This window comes from Coptis chinensis, chromosome 2, assembly GCF_015680905.1.
Source record: "Coptis chinensis isolate HL-2020 chromosome 2, ASM1568090v1, whole genome shotgun sequence".
Classification (NCBI taxonomy): Eukaryota; Viridiplantae; Streptophyta; class Magnoliopsida; order Ranunculales; family Ranunculaceae; genus Coptis; species Coptis chinensis.
Window position 1 is genome coordinate 80,998,241 of NC_141457.1, and position 24,049 is coordinate 81,022,289.

Sequence of the window (24,049 nt, forward strand, 5' to 3'; positions counted from 1 at the left end):
TGCCATCGCCAGAAGAAATGGTTGAGTTTCATTTAATTAAATAAGGAACCACTTCGTTAAAGTAAGATTGTACCTATTCGCGGAAAAACGTTATGAGTTTCTGTAGAAGTCCTTGAGAATGAATGGAATCCTCAGCGTCCACATAAAACAATCTCAATATCAAGCGAAATATAATCCTCCATCCTCTGCTCCTTTATTAATGTCCAAAATCAAATCAATAAATATCTGCAAACAATCTTTAAGAAGTTGTGCACGATGGTAGTTCAGACTAATCATTTCGTGAGCTTCTCAGTATATCAAAATTTGAACCCACATGTCAAAGGATGGATCTCCAAACCGAGTAACACCTTCAGAAAATCACTTCAAATGTGACAGCAAAATAAAATACACTGAAATCAAGTAGTTGTTGGCATGTTCTCTCAGTTGAAGAGTAACAATATGCTTATTAATTGTTAACGATATGAAAAGCCTTCAGAGAAAGCCAGCTCTTAATCAGAAATTTGACGTATAAAACTCATAAACTAATACATCTTCAGGTCCCTCATCAAGTATCACTGCTCAACATTATACTATCAAGAATAGGTATCCAGTTCTCCTTTTCTATTCCTTATGTTATTAATCGAAATATTCAATATGCTTAATTTAATACTTACCAATATCGCGAGTACTTTTGCGAAGTGGAATGCTGTCAATGAAATCAAAATCTGACAAATCAAAATTTGTTGAATTGTTGTTGATGTTCTGAAAATCAACATCAATAGTGATGCTTATTTGCCTATTCACAGTTTCTTCTCTATGCATAGACTGAACTCTTCGAATATTTGAAATCCCAGTAGCACGTGAATCATTTATAACCAACTCTCTTTGTGGGAGAAGATGCATCTTAGCCTTGATTTACGAACGTGTTTATTCTTCTCCTTGGCTATAGGGATTTATTATAATAAAGATTAAAAAAAGGCAGAATTATAATTGTAAGGGACACTTAATATAGAGTAGTTAGATTGAACACACACAAATGAAGTACTCAGATATATAGAGTAGTTAGATTGAACAAAAAAAAAAAAAAAAAATAATAATAATCATGCACTCACAAAAAAATATAGTATAAAGAAAATAAGTACTCAGATATATAATTACATGCACACACACAAAAATTATGAATTAAATAATGTAATTTAAAATTTTAACATTACCTGTAAAGAAATGGCGATATAAGTGAATCCAGTAGGCAAACTCTAATATAAGGTTCTGTTAACAATAGCAAACAAAGTTTTGTTAGCAAATAAAGTTTTGTTCATAAAGTTGAACTCGAAACTCCAAACACGTACTTTTGGTGGAAAGGGAGAAGAAATGCTCTGTTGTAGTTGAACTACAAATGAATTTAGCTACAATCAAAGAAAGTATTAAGAGTTTATTACTTTAAGTTTGATAGTGTGGTCACTGCGCCTTGGTGAGTCCCAAGACTAATGAACTTTCTGAGAAAATAGATATACATTTTCTACTGTTAGTGTAGTTTAAAAAGGTAACTCAGCTGAAAACTTTTAGATGCAACAATATTACACATATTGTAAAACGTTAAGGTTTCTATACATATTGTTCTCTGGAGACAGGAGTTGTTGATATCATGATATGTTTAGGTGATGTTATACCTTCCGTTAGAACCTTATGGAGAACAGGATATTTTATCTATCTAGTACTACAAATGAGTATAGCTGCAATCAAAGAAAGTATTCAGAGTTTACCATTATTCAAATACGGTATCGGAACATTAACATACTAATCACACATACTTCGAACAACATTGTGTTATATCAAGAACATGAGTCATTCTGTTGACAAATTCTAATCACACCTTACGTTTATTCACACTACTACAGAAAATATCATATACCACTGTTTTTTATAGTAGTAAAAGGCCTTTAACTACTGTTTCTAAACCGTGGTATCAGTTGGGGTGGTAAATACTTTTAATAAAACCGTGGTATAAACTTTGCAATTTTGGCCTAGACTAGTTTTGCAAAATGGTCGGAGTCTAGAACTTGATGGGTTGGTAATCGGAAGCTACCCGTTGACACTGTTTTCATACGACAAGCTGCAAATCCAACCGCATAACGTGGGTCCATTCCGTGTACACGTGTCAAACATTAACATGATAATCCCAATTACCAAACCCAAGTCTATAAAACACAACTCTTCAAGTTTTCCCTCCTCTTAAAAAACACCTCCCCCACTTTCTCTCGCCTCAAAACATGAAGCACATTTTCAAGAAACTTCACATAGGCAGCAGCAGCAGTAGTAACAGCAGCACCACTGACCCAAATCGATCCAACGAAATTATTTCTCCCCCACCATCCTCATCACCATCTGATCACGTCACAACTCCCACACCCGTTGCCGATAGAATAGATTATATTTCAAGCGAAGAAGAATTTCAACTACAATTAGCATTAGCAATTAGTGCTTCATCTAATTCTAATTCTAATTCTGAATTTAAGGGCAATAATAATGATATCGACAAAGATCAGATCCGGGCTGCTACTTTACTTAGCTTAACTCCAATTAATAATAGGATTAATTCTAGACGTGATGTGGGGATTGATTCTGCTGAATCTTTATCGCGTCGCTATTGGGTAAGTTATTTATTTCTTATTATTAGGGTTTATTTACTCACTTTACCTTTCATATTTTTGGAATTTAAACATTTACCAAATGGTCCTTGAATTTGGTCAGGATTACAATGTCCTTGACTATATGGAGAAAGTTGTGGATGGTTTTTACGACATATATGGGCTCCCCACTGATTGCCAAGGAAAAATGCCCTCACTTGCAGATATCCAAACAAACCATGGGGATCCTAGCTTTGAAGTGGTCACCGTCAACCGAGCAATTGACCCTGCTCTAGTGGAGCTCGAGCAAGTTGCCCATTGTATTGCCTTAGATTGCCCTTCCACTAATGTTGAGCTTTTAGTGCAAAGGCTTGCGGACATTGTTACAGAGCATATGGGTGGACCAGTCAGGGATGCAAACATTATTTTGGCCAAGTGGATGGATAGAATTATGGATTTACGAACTTCTCTTCACACATGTGTGTTACCCCTTGGGTCCCTAAATATTGGTCTATCACGCCATCGTGCTCTTCTTTTCAAGGTAAGCTATTACACTATCATCTCTGCTTTGGTAACTCATGAGGTATTTTATTTTTAATCAGTAGTTAGATCTTTATTCTATAACGCCTTAGATAACTATTCCCCGGTCAAGGTGGGAATCAAACACAAGACCTTGGACAACCTCCCAAGGCTTGGCTAGTAGGCCACTGGGTATCGTCCATGTCATTTACACTACATATAGTTACTGTACGCTTATCCTTTTTTTACCAATGAAGTGAAGAATATTTGAAAAATAGGGGTATCAGAATCAATAGGGAACATTCAACAAAAAAAGACACTTAATGCACCACGCTAATAACTATAGATGGCAATTGAATAATATTAACTGTCAGACACCAAAAGAAAGTGAAATTACCAGAAGAAGGACCATCAACACCACATGGACCCAGAGTCACAACACCAGTACAGTGAAGATCTATAGACCTGCTCAAGCGAGGTGCCAATGTGCCATAGCTAACATGACAGCTCCCAACAACAAACACTGCAAGCAAATGAATGGAAAACATTAGATATTATTATAGCATGGCAAGAATTGTTAACTAACACTTAGCGTAGGCCGTAGGCTATCCGAACCGCATAAAATTTACTTTCTAAAAACAGCTGGCATATGGAGGTAACAGAAAATTAGTTGCGTAGGAGTTAAGCCAGCTTAGAAAAAACGCAAAGTCCATAAGCCCGGTTGGTCTATAAAAGAAAGTCCAAGGGCCCAGTCCTTAAATTTCCCCATAACAGCTGGCACCGAGTAAAAATTAGTTGCGTAGGAGTAAAGCAGAGATAACTGGCTTAGAAAAAACGCAAAGTCCAAGTCCGTCTGTCTATAAAATAAGGTCCAAGACCCACTTCATAACCTTCATTATCTGCAGTTCTTACTTCTTAGACAGAAAATTAGTGGGTTCTACAAAATTAGGCCTTGTTATTTGTAATAACTATTAGACTTCACCTCTTTGTGTCAAATTACAAATAGTGGTTTCTGGTTTATTCAAGTAAGACAAGTGGTCAAATTTCCCACTTTTATGGATATTTAGCTTGTAGTGTCATTAGAGAACAAAGTGAAATCTAGAGCTTCAATGTCATACATGGATAATCAACAAGGAATCTCAAATCTAATTTTCTTAACGTACGATCATCGAAAATTTAGGTACAAATCAAGAAGGACAAATCTCGGTACCTTTATCTTTTGGGGTTATATAAACTATAAAACATAAAATCTAGATTGTGAGATCCTTGGTCTCCCCACTCCTTTGCGTATCCGTCCATTCCAACAATTTTGGTTTTCCTCCATAGCTAATCTTGTCTGGACATGTAAAATCGCTAAGAAGGCCGATCATTATTTTTTATTTAGGTACAGCTTATCCTAAGATCTGATTCCACCCATTTTTTTTAATGCCATACTTGAATAGAAATATCTGGTATAAACATAAAATTGATTGAGAATCTCCAACACAATAGATTCTGAATTTTGTTAAATACTAGTCCATTTTCCTGAGAATATGGACTATTATTGAATTCACAGGTTGACCATTTTCAATTCCACTTATTGAACTTAATCTCGGTTATCTTCCAATGAATCTTAACTTCCTTCCATGATATTTGTTGGACACCCTCACCCTCAAGGAGTCTGTGTCTGTCCTTTGTTAAACTGTAATTCCTTTGTTCATAGTTGATTATCTTTCTAACAGCTTGAAGTCATAGAACAGCCGCTTGTCAACAAGGTAATAGAGAGGTAATCCTAGATGTGCAGGTTAGTCTCCGATCCAGCGGTAGCATGGGTGTCCTTGGGCATGTGCCATCTCTGGATGTCCAATCTTATAAATTTGTCAAATGTAGACTTTATATAGTCCTTGATTGAAACTTATTGGTGTCGTTGATCTGAACAAATTTTGTAGATTTTGACCCATTCAATACTTTAATTGATCGCCTGGAACGAGATTTGTTGTGCTGTAATAATCTATCTCTATTTTCCCAACAGAGAGTTTCAACTGTTGTGTGTGAAGTATAATACTCTTTAGATGTTCTTTAATCGGAAGTATTCTACCTCAGAGTTTTCTGGATGTTAAGAAATTCAGTTGAAGTCATAAATACTATAAGAAGTTGGACAGAATGGAACAATCACTTTTATTAAATAAGTTTTCGACAACAGAGCTATTTCAAATTTTTTTAACTGGTGACAGAGCTGTTGCTAGAAACATTATATACATACAAATTAGCTGCACACTAACAATTCAAACTTGATAGAAGTACACAACTGTAGGAGTAAATCTTGGAATGCAATTTGTTACTCTGTTTTAGTGTCGTAAACACACTCCATGGAAAATAATGTTGAGATTTATAATCCCACATCGGGTATATTAAGTCTTGCATTCAATTAAATAAATCTGGGGGCCTCTCCACTTATCACCAATTGGTTTTAAGTTGGATGCCCAAATTCAATAAATAATTTGTGTCATATTAGTATATAACATCTTCTAGGGTCACACATTTTATTATTATTGCGTTTGGTTTGAGGATGGGCTAATGTAACAGGTGCAGCACATATCCTGTTTGTGATGAGTGCAGGTGTTAGCTGACAATGTTGGAGTACCTTGTAGACTGGTGAAAGGAAGTCATTACACTGGCATCGATGATGACGCAGTCAACATAATCAAGTTGGAAAATGAAAGGTTTATAATATTTTCTGTTTTCATATTTCTCTAAATCTCTCTCTTTCTGCGTGGAACTTCTTTGAAAATTTAAACCTTATTCCAGTGGTTGGTATTCTATCTCACATCACATGAGAGAGAGAGAGAGAGAGTCCTTTTTGTCACCAGAAAACTGCCCGCTGAAAGTCACACGAACATATAGTTCACGTAGAACTAGTGGAAGATACTAAGATAGCACTCTGGAGTGATACTTGCTCCTATAGCTTAAGTTCTGATTACAACAAGAGTATCAATCATATAGCATTGTTGTTTTTCTACAAATTCAGAGAATTCAGGAGAACATAATGTGATAGTATTGATGCTTATAGGTTTCAAGAATGGCACTTTGTGCTACTTGTTGTTAATCTTCTGTATGAGACTTGCTGACTTGCTGTGACTACACCTCAGTAAATACGTTGTTTTTAAACTCTTGGACAGAGGAAAATGAAAAAAATCGTTATCTACATACCATTTTATAAATCTAGTGGATTCTATTTCTTCTGTTTGTTGACCTTCGTAAAAACATCTCGACCGTCAGGGATAAAAATAAAAAAATAGTCTGTCTCAACAAAAGAAGAAAACAACTTTGCCTCTCCTTCCATAACAGTTCGTGTCTCTTTCTCCTTCCACCAAAATTCTTCACCGTTTCTCTTTCAATTCTTCATTTCCTTGACCCATTCACTGCTGTCACAATCTCATCACCAATTCACCGTCACCAGCCATTACCATTGTTCTTAGTTTTCTTTTTCTTCCTCTTCGTATTTCTGAGTTCTGATTTCTCAAATCGAACGTCGGTCTTCACCGCCCTCACGGTTCTCTAGTATGTATTTACTTTTGTATGCATGCGAGTATGCAACCCTGTCTTTGCTGTGCTAATATTTGGTTTTCTGCTTTCAGAGAATTCTTGGTTGATCTAATGGCAGCCCCTGGGACACTTATACCAGCTGAATTTCTGAGTACAAATGATGCTTCTGTCAGCTCCTATAATCCGAGATTAAGTGGAACCTATACATCTTGGGCAACTCAAGAATCAGGCAGGGATTATTCAAGGGCAGAGAGATTACAAGGTGTAAATGAAGATAGTAATGGGAAGTCTATCGTTGAGGATGGCATAGTTTTAGATAGGAATTCACCTTTTAAAAAGGCAGAATTGCTTTCTCTCTCAAGTGCTAGTAATGGTCTGTTACCTGTGAGCTCTGGGAATAGTTCAAATGAAGGTTCGAAGGATGATCATTCTGCTAAGCCGTTGTGTCTTTTTTCTCCTTTTTCATATACAGGGAATCAAGACGCACCTTCACTTACTGATACTTTTAAGGAGAGATCAAATGTTCCACCATATGCACAAGATGTTGTGGACTCAAAAGCCCTGTTTGCTGATCTTAACCCTTTTCAGATGATAGGAGCTGGCAAAAGTTCTGCAAAAAACAATCCAACAGATAGCAATGCACTTGATTTTCAGAGGCAGAAAGAAAGAATTGCCTCAGGTCCTGGAAGACCTCCGTTGCCATTGGTTTGGAAAAATCGTTCCACTTGCAATGAGGTTCCTAGGACAAAGCAGTATGGGTATGTGGAGGGACAGTTTCCAAAGAAGAACCAAGAAGATAGAGACTATAACACATCAGTAGCTTCTTCAAGCTCAGCCACATCAGAAAAACTCTATCCTATTCTTAATGTTGCTGAGCCGTCTGACAGATCCCGTGCTTCCAGAGAAGGTACTAGCGGCGTGAGCTTCGCTGATTATGGTAATTCGTTGTCAAGATTGAGTACAGAACAATATAATAGGTGGCACTCTGATGGTGATGGCAAAGTAGATGTGGCGCAAACGTCAATTCAACGTCCAGATAAAAATAATCAGCAGCGAGTCGGGGAGATATTTCAAAATAATTTTGTAGATAAAACCAAAGAGTCTGGCAATAACGCTATTGGTAATCATGATCGTAGAGAGTTCAGTCATGACAGATTTACAGACAGCAGATTGATTGTGATGGATCCCAAAGATAAAAACTCATCACTTGATGCTGGTCGAAGTAGGCCTGAGCCAATGCTTGATGATGTAGCTGAACTGGAAATACCATGGGAGCACCTTTATATTGGTGAAAGGATTGGTCTAGGTAATGGCTTCTACTGCGCTATAGTTTGTTGTTTGTGTATACGTTGTGCATTCTTTTCCTCTGGCTATTCGTTGTCAATCTAATATAGTTCTCTTCATTGATTATAGTGATCGAATTTCTCTATTTTCACTTTTAGAAATATTAAGTTCTCTCCATCTTAATTGTTGGGGTTCCTGGTGGGGTAGCTGGTGGAGACTGTGGAGTAGTTACTTATGGTGAAATGCATTTTTTTAATATTATCGTGCTTGACTATAGTTCTGCTTTTGGTGGAATAGGCTCATATGGAGAAGTGTACCGTGCTGATTGGAATGGCATGGTGAGTCTCTCTCACACACACATACACAGACACACACCGCACCTGTCTCCTCAGGCATAGTCTACATACCACAGACATGTGTATAACCATCATCTATTTTTTAGGTTTGATAAGAATGCAATAAGCACCCCTGTGAACATTTATATTTCCCTATTTTTTCGTTCAAATGAAAATTACATTAGTCAAATATCATTATAATATGGTGCATACTTGAGACTGGGTGCCCAAGAATCTGCATGCTGACGAAGACAGCCCAACTAGATCAGCACTTCAGAGCCCTATCATATTTTTTTCATCCTGCCTTGGACATTGTTATCCCTATATCCCCACCTGGGAAGAGTTTAATATTCAATTGCTTAATGTTGAAGTCTCAGTTTATAGTATTAAGGTTCTGTTTCCTAGCCCGATGAAAGTTAATACCCTAATAGAGTCATGCTATCTCTTTACTTTTATGTGGTTGTATCTGTCGTTTATTATGATAACGACAATAGTTATTGAGGGAGAATAACAGGAGATGATGTAGTATTTGGTTGTTTAGGAGCTACATACAAGGACTGCCTATTATCTATGGTTTTGTTGTGTAGGTCATTATATCCTGCTTTTGGCTCTGTTGACTCAGGTGTCCGTTTTATTCTTACTAGTGTAAGAGAGATTAATCATCCCTCATCATTTAAGGCCTCTCATTCTTTTGTGATTACTGTTGCACCATATTATCCTTGGGATGAAAGAAGATTATACTGTTTATGTCATGGCCATGGAACTAAATTTCAGAGAACTCTTGAAAATTTCATTTTTGGCAGGCAAAGAAAGTTTTAGTGTCCTGAAAATTTATATATTAATCATACAATTTAGAATGTTTTTCTTTTTCTGAAAACCTAGACGACTTTTTTTCAGCATTCCTAGAAACTTTGATTGAAACCGAAATTAGTTCCTTGGTCACAACTTTTCCTCATCTTCTGCTGTTTAGTGTTATGAGTTATGACTCAGATATCTAGGAGAGATGAGTCGAAAAGAACAAAGAAAAAGAAAAAAACAATAATGGGCTTACAGTTTTTCTTGGATCTAGAGTTCCTTTCTATGTATTAGTATTTTGTGCAGTCTTAAATAGTACTGATTTGTTTATTTGTGTTTTTTTTCTTTGTTGTTTGTTGTTGAACCTTAGGAAGTGGCTGTGAAAAAGTTCTTAGATCAGGACTTTTATGGGGATGCGCTGGATGAGTTCAAAAGTGAAGTAAGTGATAAGTTGACTCTCAATGTGTTCTTTAAAGCATAATTTCTATTCATGACCATATGTACCTGTCTTTCCAATTTACAACATTCTAAAGTAGTCCGGTGTTCTCAATTGCCAGGTTCGCATAATGCGCAGATTGCGCCATCCAAATGTTGTCCTTTTTGTAGGAGCTGTAACCCGTCCTCCTAACCTCTCTATTGTCACTGAGTTTCTTCCGAGGTACAATTGGCCACTAAGCTACGTGCTCTTTGTAGTTAGTTGAGCTCGCTAAGAAATTGTTGTTGTTACCTACTTACCTGAGTTTTTACTGTTGAAAGAAAGCGCTTCTAGTGTCGATATTCAATTTACTACTCGAGGAAGATCAAATCTTAAATAGTTAAATAATTGGTTGTCGTTGTTGACTTGTTGTATGATATTTATACTTGTTATTTAAGTGGTTGTATCAACTGGTGAATAGCAAATACTGAGTTGGGTTTTTTTCTTTTCTAGTATTTTCATGTGATCATGTGATCATTTGTTCATTTTTGGTTTTCTAGGGGGAGTTTATACAGGATCCTTCATCGTCCTAATTGTCAAATTGATGAAAAGCGCAGGATCAGAATGGCTCTTGATGTGGTACTGATTAAGTGAATAATCAGCCATGCAATTTATGATGCTCAAGCAGTGTAATGATCATGTTTATTTTTTTATCCCCCTGAATATTTAAACCTCTCTCTCTCAGGCAATGGGTATGAATTGCTTGCATACTAGCATGCCGACAATTGTTCATCGTGATCTGAAATCACTTAATCTATTAGTTGATGACAATTGGAATGTCAAGGTATGAAGTCTTCTGAATGTTTTGTTTCATTTCTTTAGTAATTTTGTTAGTCGTATACTTTCTTGAATCTTTCTCCTTTGAGGAGATAAACTTCACTGTGAATGAAGATGAAAAAAATGATAGCATAGGAGTATAGTACGAGAATATAAGAACATGCTAATGTTAGTTTGATCTGATTTCTGGATATGTTGTTATGTACTAGGTACAGGGAAGTCCTGTTTCTTAGTTGTGAGTGCATTATTTTTTTTTGGCTAAAATTGGCATTTATTTCTATTAATTGTGATTATTTACCCAACTTTCCAAATTCTTAATTAAATCGACGTTTTTGTTCAGTTTGGTGAAGAATTTTTTTGACTTAGAGTGACTGGGGATGTTCAACTTTTTATATTTTATTCATTTTTGAATATTCACAGTTTCAGTCTTAGTCTTGTGATACAACTTCACAAGTTTGATAAAGAAGAATAAAATTGCATAAATTTCCATTCTGATTCGTTTCCTTGATATTTTATATATAATAAGGCAAATTAGATAAAATAACAATTTGGGTAGAAAATGCGTGCTTGAATTTGCATCAAATAAGCACAACTGGTCCGGCCTTGGGTTTGCTCCCTAGTGGTCACTAGTTCGATTCCCCTCAAGGCCACTGGCGAGGCAGTACCCGGTCTAATTTCCAACCAGGGCCCCGGGATTAGTCGAGGTGCGCGTAAGCTGGCCCGGACACCCGGTTAGCAAAAAAAAAAAAAAAAAAACATGTGCAATTGTGTGTGATGTCGTTATGGTGGGATTAGTGGCAATAAACATTGTCGTTAGTAAAGCAAAGAGAACAAAAAACAAGATGAACATATGGTGAGAGACTGGACATGAGGCAGGATAAGTGTTTCACCTTTTGACCTTCAAAGTACCAGAATGCTATAAATAATTGTCATAAATGTTAAATGTGCTACCTTGGTCCAAAGTATAATGTGGTCTCACATTATGAACCATCACTTCTCTTGGACTTGGCACCTTTTCATCTACATCCTTGGGGTATTGTTGTATATACACATACATAATTACACTTATTTTTCATTCACTTTTTCTGGCACCCACATTTTGGACAATATAGATGCAAGTTCAAGCTACATTCCAAGCTGAGTTTTGGTGAGGATGATATCCTCATCATCATGGATATCATGGCCTGAGCTCGTTCTATGACTTCCAAAGGAATCCAAAACATCAAATAAGGTGTCTAGTTTTTCAATGAATGGTCCGAAACATCAAACTCTTGAATTTTGGACTGCTGTTGTAATTAGGTTGGAGATGTCTAAACATCCTTTGCCCCCTTCTTATTGGTCTATCACCATGATGAGATCTTACTCACTTAAAATCTCTTCAATTCATCTCCATGCGGGTTTGCTGAGTGGGTGTAAAATTATTTGTTATATAACCTTTTCTCTACTATTAAAAAATGGTAGAAACAGTTTTTCTTTTTTAGCTTGTACTGATTTGATTTTCAATCGTTTAGGTCTGTGATTTTGGGCTTTCACGGTTGAAGCATAATACATTTTTGTCATCTAAATCCACTGCTGGGACGGTGAGTCAGTGCACTTTCTCCGAAAATGGTGTTTCATGTATTAATTTGATCCTGAAGATCTGGACTCAATCATAGAGATGATTTAGTTATAGTCTAATTTGCATTCTTTTTCTGACAAACTCTCCTTGAACATATTAGCCGGAGTGGATGGCACCGGAAGTGTTGCGGAATGAACCATCGAATGAGAAGTGAGTAATTTTTTGTAAGCATATGTTTCTTGTTGCATTAGTTAACCGTTTTGTTCATTCGGTGATTTTTAACGAACTCTTTATAGATTATGCATTTGACCTACTTGATCTGTTTGGTGTTCCTGTGGTATTCTTTTTGTCTACATCTAATTTGAATGCCTCATTTTATCCTAGACCGAACCAAATAGTGGGCTGGAGGAGGATATTGATGCTTCACTCTTTTTCACTAGAACTGTCCTAAACTATTTTGTTTTCTTATTGATTAAGCACTCCATAATCCTTATCACTGCCAGTTCTAATCTTCTGTTGCATTTATACGGACAGGTGTGATGTTTATAGCTTCGGTATAATCCTATGGGAGCTTGCAACATTAAGACTGCCTTGGACTGGAATGAACCAAATGCAGGTGGTGGGTGCCGTAGGTTTCCAGAATCGACGGCTTGATATCCCTAAAGAACTTGATCCCTTGGTTGCAACAATAATTCGGGAATGTTGGCAGACGTAAGTGGAAATTCCATACGAGACGCTGTTGCCTTGCTATTGATATGATGGTTTCTTGGAAACTATTTTTTGTTTTGTTTTTTTTTCCCTCATTCTTATGAACCACCACATGAAGGATTCTAAATTGTTGTCCTAACTGATTGTTATTGGTTTCTTATTTTTCTCCAGCGATCCAAACCTGCGTCCTTCTTTTTCTCAACTCACAGTTGCTCTCCAGTCTTTACAACGTCTTGTCATCCCTTCACATCAAGATCAACAGAGTTTACCTTTGTCACAAGAGATCTCTCTGTAAACTCCACACCATAAAAAGGGCACAGGTTTATAATTGTATATAACCTTTTCTTTTTCTGTGTGGGAAACTATGAAAACATAGTGCCCCATTATCATATCATTATGTGTCTCCATGGCTTATAAGGACTGCGGTGGCTGTTTGGGGCTGTGTTTGCATGGTTTTAGTTTGCACATGAGTTGAGATTTCAGTATATATGCTTTTGTAAAGAGAGTCATCTTGTCATGATTTCAGAGCAAAGTTCTGATTGTAAATTTTAAGGTGTGGAAGATACGTACTTGGGAATTGCAAGTAATGGAACCAAATCCTATTTATGTTCTGTTTAGAATAGTGATGTGTGATCCATACATTTTAAAAAAAAAAAGAAGTTATCTGGGGTGGAGGGCAGAAGTGTAGTACATTTACTGTGTTCCTTTCAGTGGAGCTAACTCGGCAAACAATAATCTAGAAGATTCATTTCATATGGTGTGGAGAACCTCAAGTGCGAAGTTGCCGATGGAGGATTTGTTTCATATGATTATTGCTAAAGAGAGGGTGCTATCTGCAGTTCTGGTAAGTCAAACTTGTGCAACTCGTTAGTTAGCGATTCATCAAGCGTTCAAGACTTGAAACAGTGGTCTGAATTTGGAGCAGGAACAAATTGAATCATCTTGGCATTGGTCCTGATCTTTATCCTCTTGTCCGGATGTGGTGAATTATCTCCATTGATTTATCATTCCTGAAGAATCCGAATCCTTTTTAACTTGCCCCACCCAAGTCTGTCACAGCTGCCATGCGTCCCTGCCTAACAAAAAGACAACCCAAACTGTAAGATATATAGTCATGTAGAGGAGAATCTAAAATGGTGCACTTCAATGGACGGGACAACACCACTAACTAAACTATTCACCAAAAGAGCTTCCCAATGCCGAGTTGGAGACATGGATGGATTGAAATATCAAAATAGTACAACCTTAAAGGATTAGACGCATCGATTTTGATTTGCTTGATTTTATTTAAATATATAATTTATTGATATAAAAAGAAATTACACAATGGAAGCTGTGTTGCCACTTGCAAGTCTTTTCTGGATCTGAATGGTGAATCAAATTATTCTAAATGCATGCTTATTCGAACCAGCACACATCACATTCACATTGTTGTCCGCCAGATTTTGCAATCTCTTAAGAAGTTGTAAAGATCCAAATATATAGATCCAAACATAGTACAAAATATCTCGATATATTTCGATATTTGGAGATATCTATCCATATTCTAGAAAAAGATATATAAATATCACGATATGTTTAGAGATATATACGATTGCAAATATCGGTGATATTTCAACGATATTTGTGATATTTGGAGATATTTGGAGATATTTTGTGTATATAATAATTTTATTTAATATTTACTATTATATTTCAAATAAATATAAATAATGTATCATGATATATCAAGAAATATTTACAATATCTACGATATTTTTCGATATTTTAGATATATCTACGATATTTACATGTGAAACAATGTCAAATATTCCCAAAAAGAAGAATATATCCACGACACATATCTAGAGATTGAATATCAATAAATACCCATATCCTGATATTTTGTATTATGGATCCAAATACCAAAAATATCAACATCAAAAGGGATAAAACAAAACAATATTATTATTGAAAAAAGAGAGGATAAAACAATGTTGGTTGGGCTTTTTCCACTTTTGCTGAGGCTTGTCGATCAAAACGTCAGCTATCAAAAAACAAGTCCAATGACACACAAAAGAAAAAAAAAAAAAAAAAAAAAAAATGTTGACTGCAGGTGTGAATAATGGGGTGTTAGTAATAATAATTGTTTAATTCACTTCACCAACTCCCTCTACAAATCCGTAAACGACGATAGTTTTCCTTTTTCATTAAATTCAACTCTCAAAAGTCATTTCAGATCCGGAGCTAATTTAGATTGACTAACATTCAGATCTTTTAGATTCAGACTCACTTTTTCTGTACGTTTTCATATCCATTTCATCTTCATTTTCGGCTTTAAAGCTTCAAGTTTTGATCTTTACTTGTTTTATTTCAGGTTTTAAGACTTGGGCTAATTCAACTGGGAACTGGTAAGTGGCTCATTTTACTTACAGATCTGTTGTTTTCTTTACTGTTTAGTGTTAGTTGTGAGTGTTTGAACTGAAAGATTGGGTTTTTATTGTTGTTTGCTGTTTATTAACAAGTTTTGAAGTTTTGCTTATTAACTGAACTGAAATATTAGATTTTTTCCGCTGTTCATCAGCAAATTTTCAGGTTGTAATATCCATTTGTGGTTAATCCAGCTGTCTTTACTGAGTTTTTGAGTTTGGCCATATTTGAGATGGAGACTCTTGTTGTGGTACCACAGCACCGGAATCAGTATTACGGGAGAAATGGTTCTTATGTTCATGACATTTATGGTTCTCCAAATGGCGGTTTTAGAGATTTTAATTGCAGATTTCTAGCTAGAGAAGCTATTCTGTCAACCCCTTTGAAGCCTTGTTATGTTGCTTCTGCGGATAAAATGACACCATCTCCCAAACCACGAAAACAATTTAAGGCTCACAGTGAAGGGGAGAAAAGGTTGAGAAACAATGGAACAAGCGTTGCAATTCCTATAAGTTTGAAAGTGGGCAACTTAGAGAAGTCCTTTAGTGATGATCTTTCATACGCTGAGCTATTTGCTGGTCCTGTGTATTCAAACTCACCGCCTCCTAGCTCCCTACCCATCCCCAAATTCTCGCTCCGTCAGAAGAGGAGTGTTTCACTTGAACTGCCTGTAAAGGAATACGGACTGAAGATTCACCATGTAGCCAAGTCAGCTCCATCTTCCCCTCGTGGGGGATCATGCCATTCTCGTGACCATTTCTTTCGCAGCACTGCCTCAGATGCCTTAGCAACTAAAGATCTCAGGCGGATTCTGAATCTTGATATTGATAATTAATGAGTATGAGGGGGAGGTCCTCTTGTATATAGATTTCCCTTTTGTATTTGGCTTCGTGGTAGGATGTATATATTGGAGGAATAAACTTTGGTCTAGCGTGTTGTTTGAAGTTTGGCAAAAGCTTCGTGTTGGTTGTAGAAAGAGGTACGGTCATGGATGGTTTGATACAGTGATCACTAGAGTTAAAGTTAGAAATGGAAAGAGAATTGTATGTTGGGTTCGCAGTTTGTACATCTCCTTGAAAACGTGAAGAAAGTGGTAGATAAATGGTAGATAGATGGCGGGGTTTTAATGTGGATGGGTGACATATTCAGGCAGCAGAAAGAAGAAGAGGGTTGATACGTAGGAGTTTGGCTTTGCAATGCTCGTTCATCTCCAATGGAATTGCTTGGTAACCCCCAGTTGTTAACTACGGGGCAAACAGAAGCTATATTACATTGATCAGCAAAGTTAGAACACATAAATCTGGTTGAAGAAAATTTCCTCTTTACTCGATAGATTCCGACTTCGTTGTTGTAACCTAGGGTCTTTATTCTTTTTCCCTGTGAATACTGTGGGGTCCTTGTTCACTGTAGGATCATATCTTTCTTTTAGGTTATAGTTCCATTGAACTTCTCTTGCCTTCACCCTATCAATTATCTTTTTCTTCTCAACTTTTTAACCTTATAGATCTTGTTAAATATGTCTTTTCTCTTCTTGTTCGCATTCCACATCTCTTGAATTTACCTTTGTAAACTTATGCTTCCTTCTTACCCTGTCTTTTCCTTCTGCCTAGATTGCCTGAAGTGGCTTCTTACATAATGTGCTAGTGCGCCTTTTTCTCATTATCGGTTCTTCTTTCCTAATTCTGACTCTTTGGTTGCTCTGTATGAGCATTACCCCCTCCCCCTTTTTCGTGTTTTAAGAGGAAAAAGTGGGGAATGGAACCAAAGGATGTTTGTTAGTTACTTCAACTACTTAGAGTAACTTGTGCGATGCCTTCCTGTTGTAAGCCCCACCAGTTTTTTTTTTCTCATCTGTGTTAATTGGATCTTCTTGTGTCATTGGGTGTAGCTGTGATCGTTCCATCCTGTTGGTAGGCCTCATTAGTTGTTTGTTCTTTGTGTTTCAAGTTGTCTCTTTTTCTCCAGTTTGTCTTTGTGAAGCTCAGTTTGGTGAAGATTATGGATGGTACTAAGCTATAAATAATGTACGTTAATTTGGTTTCCTTTTACATCGAGTAGTCTTTCATATTTCTTATGATTATTCTAATTAATGTTTCTTGTTTTTCATCTGTGAAGCAGTGCTGAACCAGGGAGCCGATGGAAGAGGCATCTTCAAGAGGCTTTTCTGCAAATGCTTATGTGCTAGTAGGTTAACTGTGGTCTTCTCAGCCAGTGTTGGAGGACTCCAGTTTGTTACTGAAAGTGTTTTGCGTTGGACCTGTTTCTTTTGGAGCTGATTTGAGATTTCATAATAGAACTAGTGGTCAGGGATGTTTCTGGTAGATTGGGGATGATTTAGTTCTGTTATGTTTGTATCTCTTAGTTTGCAATAATATCTAAGATCTTGAACTCCAAATCTTTTTAATTTTCTTCCTGCATTTGAATGGATGTTGAAACTTCTTTCATGCGTTCTACTGAAACTTTCATGTTTTGTGTGTATGTTGTTGCTTATATGGCTTCTGGGCAGGGTGATAATCATATGCTTCTTGGGGTGGTTATTTTGTCCATAGTTGATTATGATTTATCAGTGGGTGGGATTAGAGAGGTTCGGAAGATGCAGTCATTTGGTGTTAATCCATTGTTTTCTTATAGAAAACAAGTTAAAACCATTGAAGTAGGTCTCTTTCAGTGACTGCTGCTACGATTTTAAAAGTTCCTTGCCGCAACTTCACTGCATCACAATCCCATTATCTTCTTTTGGCATTGCATACTCACTTCATGAACTTGTTTTTATTTGCTATTAACAGTTACTGCTCGGTATTATTAGTTCAGCCTAGTTATCACTTATCACCAAACTGACCAAAGTCTTCAGCTGCCAGTGACCTTTTCTTACTAGGCCATAACCGTGTCGGTTCTCTCTGGAGTCCTCATAATTTACAATTCCGTTGGAAGTTTCTTTTCGTATCCACTTGGCTGCCTATTGGGGTATTCTACTACCCTATCTTTTTCGTGATAAAATTATAAACAATTGTTATTGGCCAATAATATGTGATTTCATTGACCATTTTTTTGATTTCATTGCTGTCTTGAGATGCTTGAAATGGTCACTGGGGAATCAGTTGGCCCTGTCTTAAGCTAGGGCTGCAGAATTGCAGACACAAAAATAATTTGAAGGCAATTGACTGACAAGAGAAATCCTATAATATATAATGTAATAGTAAAGGGATTGGCTTGCTCCCATTAGTATCACCTGGCATGATGTTGAAACTTGAAAGTTCGATACGCTGTCAGATTAAACGTTATTTTAAAAAACTGCTCTGGCAGGGTTATTGTATAACATATATTAGCCCGTCTTCGGATTATTTGAGCCTTTGAGCTGCCAACAAGAATGGATTGAAAAACCTTTATGTTTTACACTTTTACTACAGTCAGTATGAAAATTCCTGAAACTTCATGGCTTCGCCCCTCGGCACCTCCTTGTTTATGCCTATACTGTACTGAAACTTGAGCAAACTTTATGCATATATGTATTTCAGGAGAAATAGTTTACAGTCATCAGCTTGAAGCAAAACGTGTTTCTGGTAGTCAGATTGTCTTAATAAGCATCCGATGGAGAGCCAAGAGGCTTAATCATCTTTTATCTTGTTCCTGAATGTGCGAATAGCAACCATGAATAAGCTGTTAAAGGTTTTGCATGCCATACAAGGAACATGAATAAATTAGCATTTCCGTTTTAAAGTTGGATCGTAACTCAGTGAAACAAGGATATTACGAATCCAGTTTGCAAGATTCCTCAATTTATCATCCTTCTGTTTCTACCTACTTTTAGCTCGATAAAATTTGTTATTCAAATACTTTGGTGTGCTGATCGATTGCCTGATCAGTTTTTCATCATTAATAATGTCTATTCCGTTTGTGGTTGTGCAAAACTTAAGTGTCAGCAACATGAATCTCCTCCAGCTTGTGTACACCGTCTTTAGTCTATCTGTCATACGTAAGTATGATTCCGCAGTGGTTGTCCAACCATTGAAAACCCCAACTGATGTGTGGTTAGCTAGACTTAACATGCACGTCCGCATTCTATATGAGATATTTAGAGCATTTTTTCGAAAGAATTTGTTAGATTCTTCAAAGAAGGAAAAAAGTTTGTTGGTGACTTTTCTATTGGATGTCTGTCGACTTTGGGGCGCAACATTAAATATTTCAGACGCTAACAAACGCTTTTAATCTTTATACATATAGGAGTTATTCTTGTGAGGGCATCTCCAATGGAGAGTGGAAAAATCCACCTCCATATAGGTTCCACATAGGCGCCATTAGGATTATACACTTTAGAGAAATCCCAAATACATAAAGTGTATATTTACTATTTGTGGCTATTCCAATGGTAGGTGGAAGCAAATGTGTAAAAATAGATAGCAACGGACTTAAACTTTCACAGCCCATTCAAAATAATGTAAAATAACGGATTTGGTCCGTTGCAAAAGCTTAAAACAAATAGTAGTCCACTTTCAAACGTCATTCAAAACAACGCCCGTGTTTTTAACAGTTTTAAATCACTGAGCGACGGACTTAGACCGTCGCAAACAGAAAAATAAAGCTTCAAACGTGTGTTGAAGTGACGTCCGAGTTTTTAAGTTAAATAGACGTTATTTTAAGTGACGTCCGGGCTTTTTATTAACTAATAGCGAGAGGGGGAATTCCCCATCCTCTCTATTAGCTAATACACTATTACCTACGGTATAGCACCCCCATTAGAGAGAGTTTTTTGATATTTGGAGTGTAAAATTTTCACTCTATACGGTTTACACCCCCCATTAGAGATGCCCTGATAAGAACCAGAACAGCATGCAGGGAGCACTTAGTTGATAGTTCCAAGACTTCCAACAACAGTATCTAGCTTATAGAGGTGTTTGAATGGTTCTTACTTATCAATTAGGAATCTGATTCATCAATTAGCTTATATATATATATATATGACATGTAGATAAGATGGTGCTAATGTGATAAACCGTCATCATTCAATCCGTTGAAAAGATAATCTTTTTTTTATGAAAGTAAAAACATTTCATTAATATCCACTCAAAATTGTCATTAAAGATGGGAAACACAAGTATAGACTACCCCCTTCCCTAAGCCATGCACTCCCATCATCCGTTATCAGTCGGGCCATGCATCGCACGGGCAGCACAACCTTTGTGGAAATCTAAGTATGAAGGAGATCTTCAAATAGTGCCAACTACAACGATACAAAGAGTGAAACAAATGAGACGATCAAAGTAAAATCCATCTAATCAACTATTATGCTAATTCCACGTTATCATCACATATTCACATTCATAGAGACACCACCCAAACCTCATCAATGATCCATCAAGTCCGTATTCAACCCCCATTGCATCATTACACCACGATTCATCGAGCTTTAAGCAATTCATCCCACCTGCAAATGAGATCTTTGAAGTTGTGTTCTTTTCTAGATTCATACCTTGTCGCTTTCAAAATTGTTCCTTTTATTCGAGCGATCCGGCCACGTACTTGACTGACCATTAGTTTCTTATCTTCAAAGATGATTTCATTTATTGTATTTCAAAGTGTCCAACAAACCGCGTAAGGAAAGATCTGCCATATGCATGCTCATAAACCACTCACATTTATATTCAGCCAATTCATCAACAATGCTTTAGCACTTGGGGATGTAAGAACCAAGTTTACCATTTTCACATAATCTCCCAAAAGAGACTTCCAAATCATGATAGAGATTAGACAAGAGAAGAAAAAATGGAGAAGAGATTCATCCATAACATTACATAAAACACAAAAGCAATTAGGAGGATCCGTACCTTGGATTTTTTTAACGAGCTTGTCCTTTGTGAGTATTCTATCCTAAAAGAAGCTCCATATAAAAAAACTTTACGTTCATGGGAACGTCTGCTTCCCACGCTATCTTGTAAGGAAATGTCATACTGCTCAAATAATTTTTTGTGTCTTGTAGTAATGAGTAGAAAGACTTGACTGAAAAAATGTTTGTTTGTTATAGCAATCCATTCCCAGCTATCATATCATCACAATCTTCAAACACCATATTAGAAAGTAAATAGTTAAGGCTACTCAATTTTCGCCTGGAATTGATTCATCATAATGTTGGAAATATATATATCCAAACTTTATTAAGTGCTCATAGGCTAAACGCCTTAATCCTATATATATGCATAGAGTGTGACCATTGTTATTCAGCACCTATCTCAATGGACGAATCAATAATCATTCAATAGTCGAACTTATGTATGCGTCGATTTGCAGAGTGATTTTTCTTTCTTTACGACTCTTTATCTTAGCAAATAATCATGGTTATTCTATGTTAGTTAAGCTTACACGCGATAATGCCTAGAGTATCCTTTGTAGTGTACTGACTACTGGCCTGATGCGCAGCTGACTTTCTTGTGTTACAATTTAATATTGAGAAGTACAGAGTTGGTCTTGATTTTTTCGCTTATGAAATATCGAATGAGCCAAACGGAGATCATGGACTCGGTTGAAAAATAATTTCATATGATCCTGTGCCAAATCCCCCTCTTTCTAAATGATTGCGTATTCTTCAAAATTGAGGAGTTATCAAACTTGAGGTTTAAGAAACACATAGGAAAAGTTAATGGAAATCGGAGTTGAGCGGGTACAAACGCAAAAAGAACCTAAAAAATGTATGTATGTACTTTCTTAATCCAAAATCATATTCGACAAAGTGAAAAATATGCAAAAGTTAATAAATAAGATAAAATAATTTTATTCATCTAGTGTACATAATAAAAAATAATAATTTTATTCTCAAGACTTTTGATCCTTCTCACCGGCCGGGACTAGTACAATCTTTTTTCTAGAGAAAGAAGAAGGGAAAATGGAAATTTTGGTGTATACGTAGTCAGTAAGAAACTAAGAACTCGATGTGTAAAGTAAATCATTCTTCTACTGTCTATTTCAGAGGTGGAAATGTGTTTATAGGGAAATGAGAAGAAACAAGCTTCCAATAGACTATAAATATACCTCATTTTCCTGAAATCAAAATCAACTACTTTTTTCTTTTCATAAATAAAAATAAAAATAAAATAAGATATATATAAATTTGATTTCGGAATTCTATCGCTCTTTTAAGCTGGCTTCATTAAGAACTATGTATACACTTATACATACTCATAAGTTTTGAATATAATATATAGGACAAAAACAGAGAGAAGACTCTAGTATTTGTAATGAAAGATGCATGCTCATACTCTATAGCTAGCAAGAAACTTAAAAACAGAAGGTTAGAAAACAAAGAAATAGAAGAAACTTAAAGCAAAGAGAAGAATAAAGATGAGAACTAAAGAATAATTATACTTGAACTTGACGTGGAGATTTTGTTCTAATACCATTGTACTAAATTTAGGATCTACTTACTATCTTTAGAACTTTTAATTATTCTCTGCTTCATCCTAGAGAATTAAAAAAAGAAGACAAACTCCATCTTCAAGAAAACATAAAACTAGTACGTGTGCCTCCATTGGAACAACATCCTCTGTACAAAGACGAATAAGAAAATTAGCCATTAAAGGTGGTAAGAATTATTTCAGCAAAGAAGAGGTCTCCTTGTCACTCTAACAAGCTAGTAAAGTGTTAAGGACGACACGTCGCCTACTTGTGAAGTGCTAGATGATCTCAAATACTTCTTCGTAGAAGAAGGCTTGGACGGCGAACTAGTTAAGTCTGACCTCCTTCTAAGCATCTGCCTCATTCCATCGGCCACTCTAACAGCTGGATTGGACTTGAATTTTCGACAAAACGACATATGTGCTTTCACAGCTTCATGAACTTCAAATGGTACTTTTCCTCTGTTTACTTCATCTCTAACAGCTTCGGCGCATAAACCACAAAGCCATTTTCCATCAAATTTCTCCTTCACTTCTGTTATATAATCTTGGGTGCAATCCTCTTTCAGTCCACAACACTCACACTTCACTGATTCAACCTCCATGTTTCTCTCGTTTCTTCTTTTTTCTCTGTTGAATGCAACAACCAAGTGTGAAAAAGATATGAAGAAAGTGATTAGCAAATTATTGCAAGTTGATACTACTTTTCAAACTTAGAAATGATTGTGATCTTATCATAGTGAAGGGAAGATTGGATTGCTTTATTATTGCTTTAATATATCTCACTAGGGAGTTCATGGTTTTGTTGCCAGGATAACTGATGTTGTCATGTTGGGTGTTGTATGAGAGCTTTTATGGTGGGGGAAGAGAGAGAAAGACTTTCACTTCATGTGGTAGGGAAATCTGCCATAATTTCCTCCATGTTCTAAGGAACATGGGGAGTGGAAGATGAGACAATGTAGTTGGGGAGGGGTCATAGTTGGCCTATTTGTCATATTTTATACTCAATTAGAGGGGTTTTAGCATTAGAATCTATACGCCCCATGTCATATTTTCTCTTGTCTTCTTACTCCTTTTTGGCTAATGCTGTAGTTGATAAATCGATATACTGATGCTTTGGGGTTGACATAGTTTAATTTGTTAGCTTGACTTGGCTTAGCTTACATTTTACTTTTGGACTTGGCTTGCTGTTCTTTGTTTGCTTTCTGGTTGGTTGGATCCTGCTTGTTCTGACTATGCATGTGATTCCATGAATATGCAACAATATATTTTGTATGAATACGTGTCTGCTTGTTCACCTTAATAAACAATTGAATCCATTCATTGTCAAAGTTGCAGTTGAACCTTTTGAGGCTAAGTCTAATAGTGGCAAAACATCAAATATGAGGGAAATTGTAATCCAATAGTACGTCAAAATGCTAACCCGCTAACGCTATCGGTATAAGTTTAACTTTCTATACCGCCAGTTTTAACGATATAATAGAAATGACGGCTAGAAAATTTGTTTGGCCAAATTTATTTTTAAAATTTTTAGCTTTGGTAAATTACGTTTGCATCTTTATTATTTTATTTGTATACTTAGAAAAAAAGGGCAAAATGGGAAAGAAAGAAAAAAATTTCCACCATTGGCATTTGGCAGTGGCGGTTAGAGTTTAGTTTTTTTTTTTTTTTTTAGG

At 36.3% G+C, this 24,049-nt stretch overlaps 3 protein-coding genes across 9 annotated transcripts; 2 read left to right on the forward strand and 1 right to left on the reverse strand.

The window, feature by feature from the left end:
* Nucleotides 1–2,005: 2,005 nt before the first annotated feature.
* On the forward strand, nt 2,006–13,193 carry EDR1 (Protein kinase superfamily protein). 6 transcript variants are annotated; one of them, XM_086590111.1, is made up of 15 exons: nt 2,150–2,630; nt 2,731–3,147; nt 4,847–4,879; nt 5,724–5,827; nt 6,743–7,023; nt 7,123–7,956; nt 8,232–8,272; nt 9,435–9,503; nt 9,622–9,722; nt 10,040–10,118; nt 10,225–10,323; nt 11,828–11,896; nt 12,035–12,084; nt 12,409–12,585; nt 12,754–13,193. In XM_086590111.1, the coding sequence occupies exons 1-15, from the start codon at nt 2,250–2,252 to the stop codon at nt 12,875–12,877; spliced, it is 2,859 nt and encodes a 952-aa protein (XP_086446237.1). In that variant the 5' UTR covers nt 2,150–2,249; the 3' UTR covers nt 12,878–13,193. The 6 variants fall into 6 exon arrangements, with proteins under 6 accessions (XP_086446236.1, XP_086446238.1, XP_086446240.1 ...); XM_086590109.1 differs by having other exon boundaries at nt 6,743–7,956; XM_086590113.1 differs by lacking the exon at nt 4,847–4,879 and having other exon boundaries at nt 2,152–2,630.
* Nucleotides 13,194–14,626: 1,433 nt separating this feature from the next.
* On the forward strand, nt 14,627–17,386 carry LOC147518198 (flocculation FLO11-like protein). Of its 2 annotated transcripts, none has more exons than XM_086590117.1 (4): nt 14,627–14,861; nt 14,939–14,972; nt 15,146–17,015; nt 17,107–17,386. In XM_086590117.1, the coding sequence occupies exon 3, from the start codon at nt 15,224–15,226 to the stop codon at nt 15,824–15,826; it is 603 nt and encodes a 200-aa protein (XP_086446243.1). In that variant the 5' UTR covers nt 14,627–14,861; nt 14,939–14,972; nt 15,146–15,223; the 3' UTR covers nt 15,827–17,015; nt 17,107–17,386. The 2 variants fall into 2 exon arrangements, with proteins under 2 accessions (XP_086446243.1, XP_086446241.1); XM_086590115.1 differs by having other exon boundaries at nt 17,110–17,386.
* Nucleotides 17,387–22,315: 4,929 nt separating this feature from the next.
* Nucleotides 22,316–23,395, reverse strand: LOC147518199 (uncharacterized). Its single transcript, XM_086590118.1, has one exon. It carries the CDS (start codon nt 22,976–22,978, stop codon nt 22,610–22,612), a length of 369 nt encoding a protein of 122 aa, XP_086446244.1. The 5' UTR covers nt 22,979–23,395; the 3' UTR covers nt 22,316–22,609.
* Nucleotides 23,396–24,049: the final 654 nt, after the last annotated feature.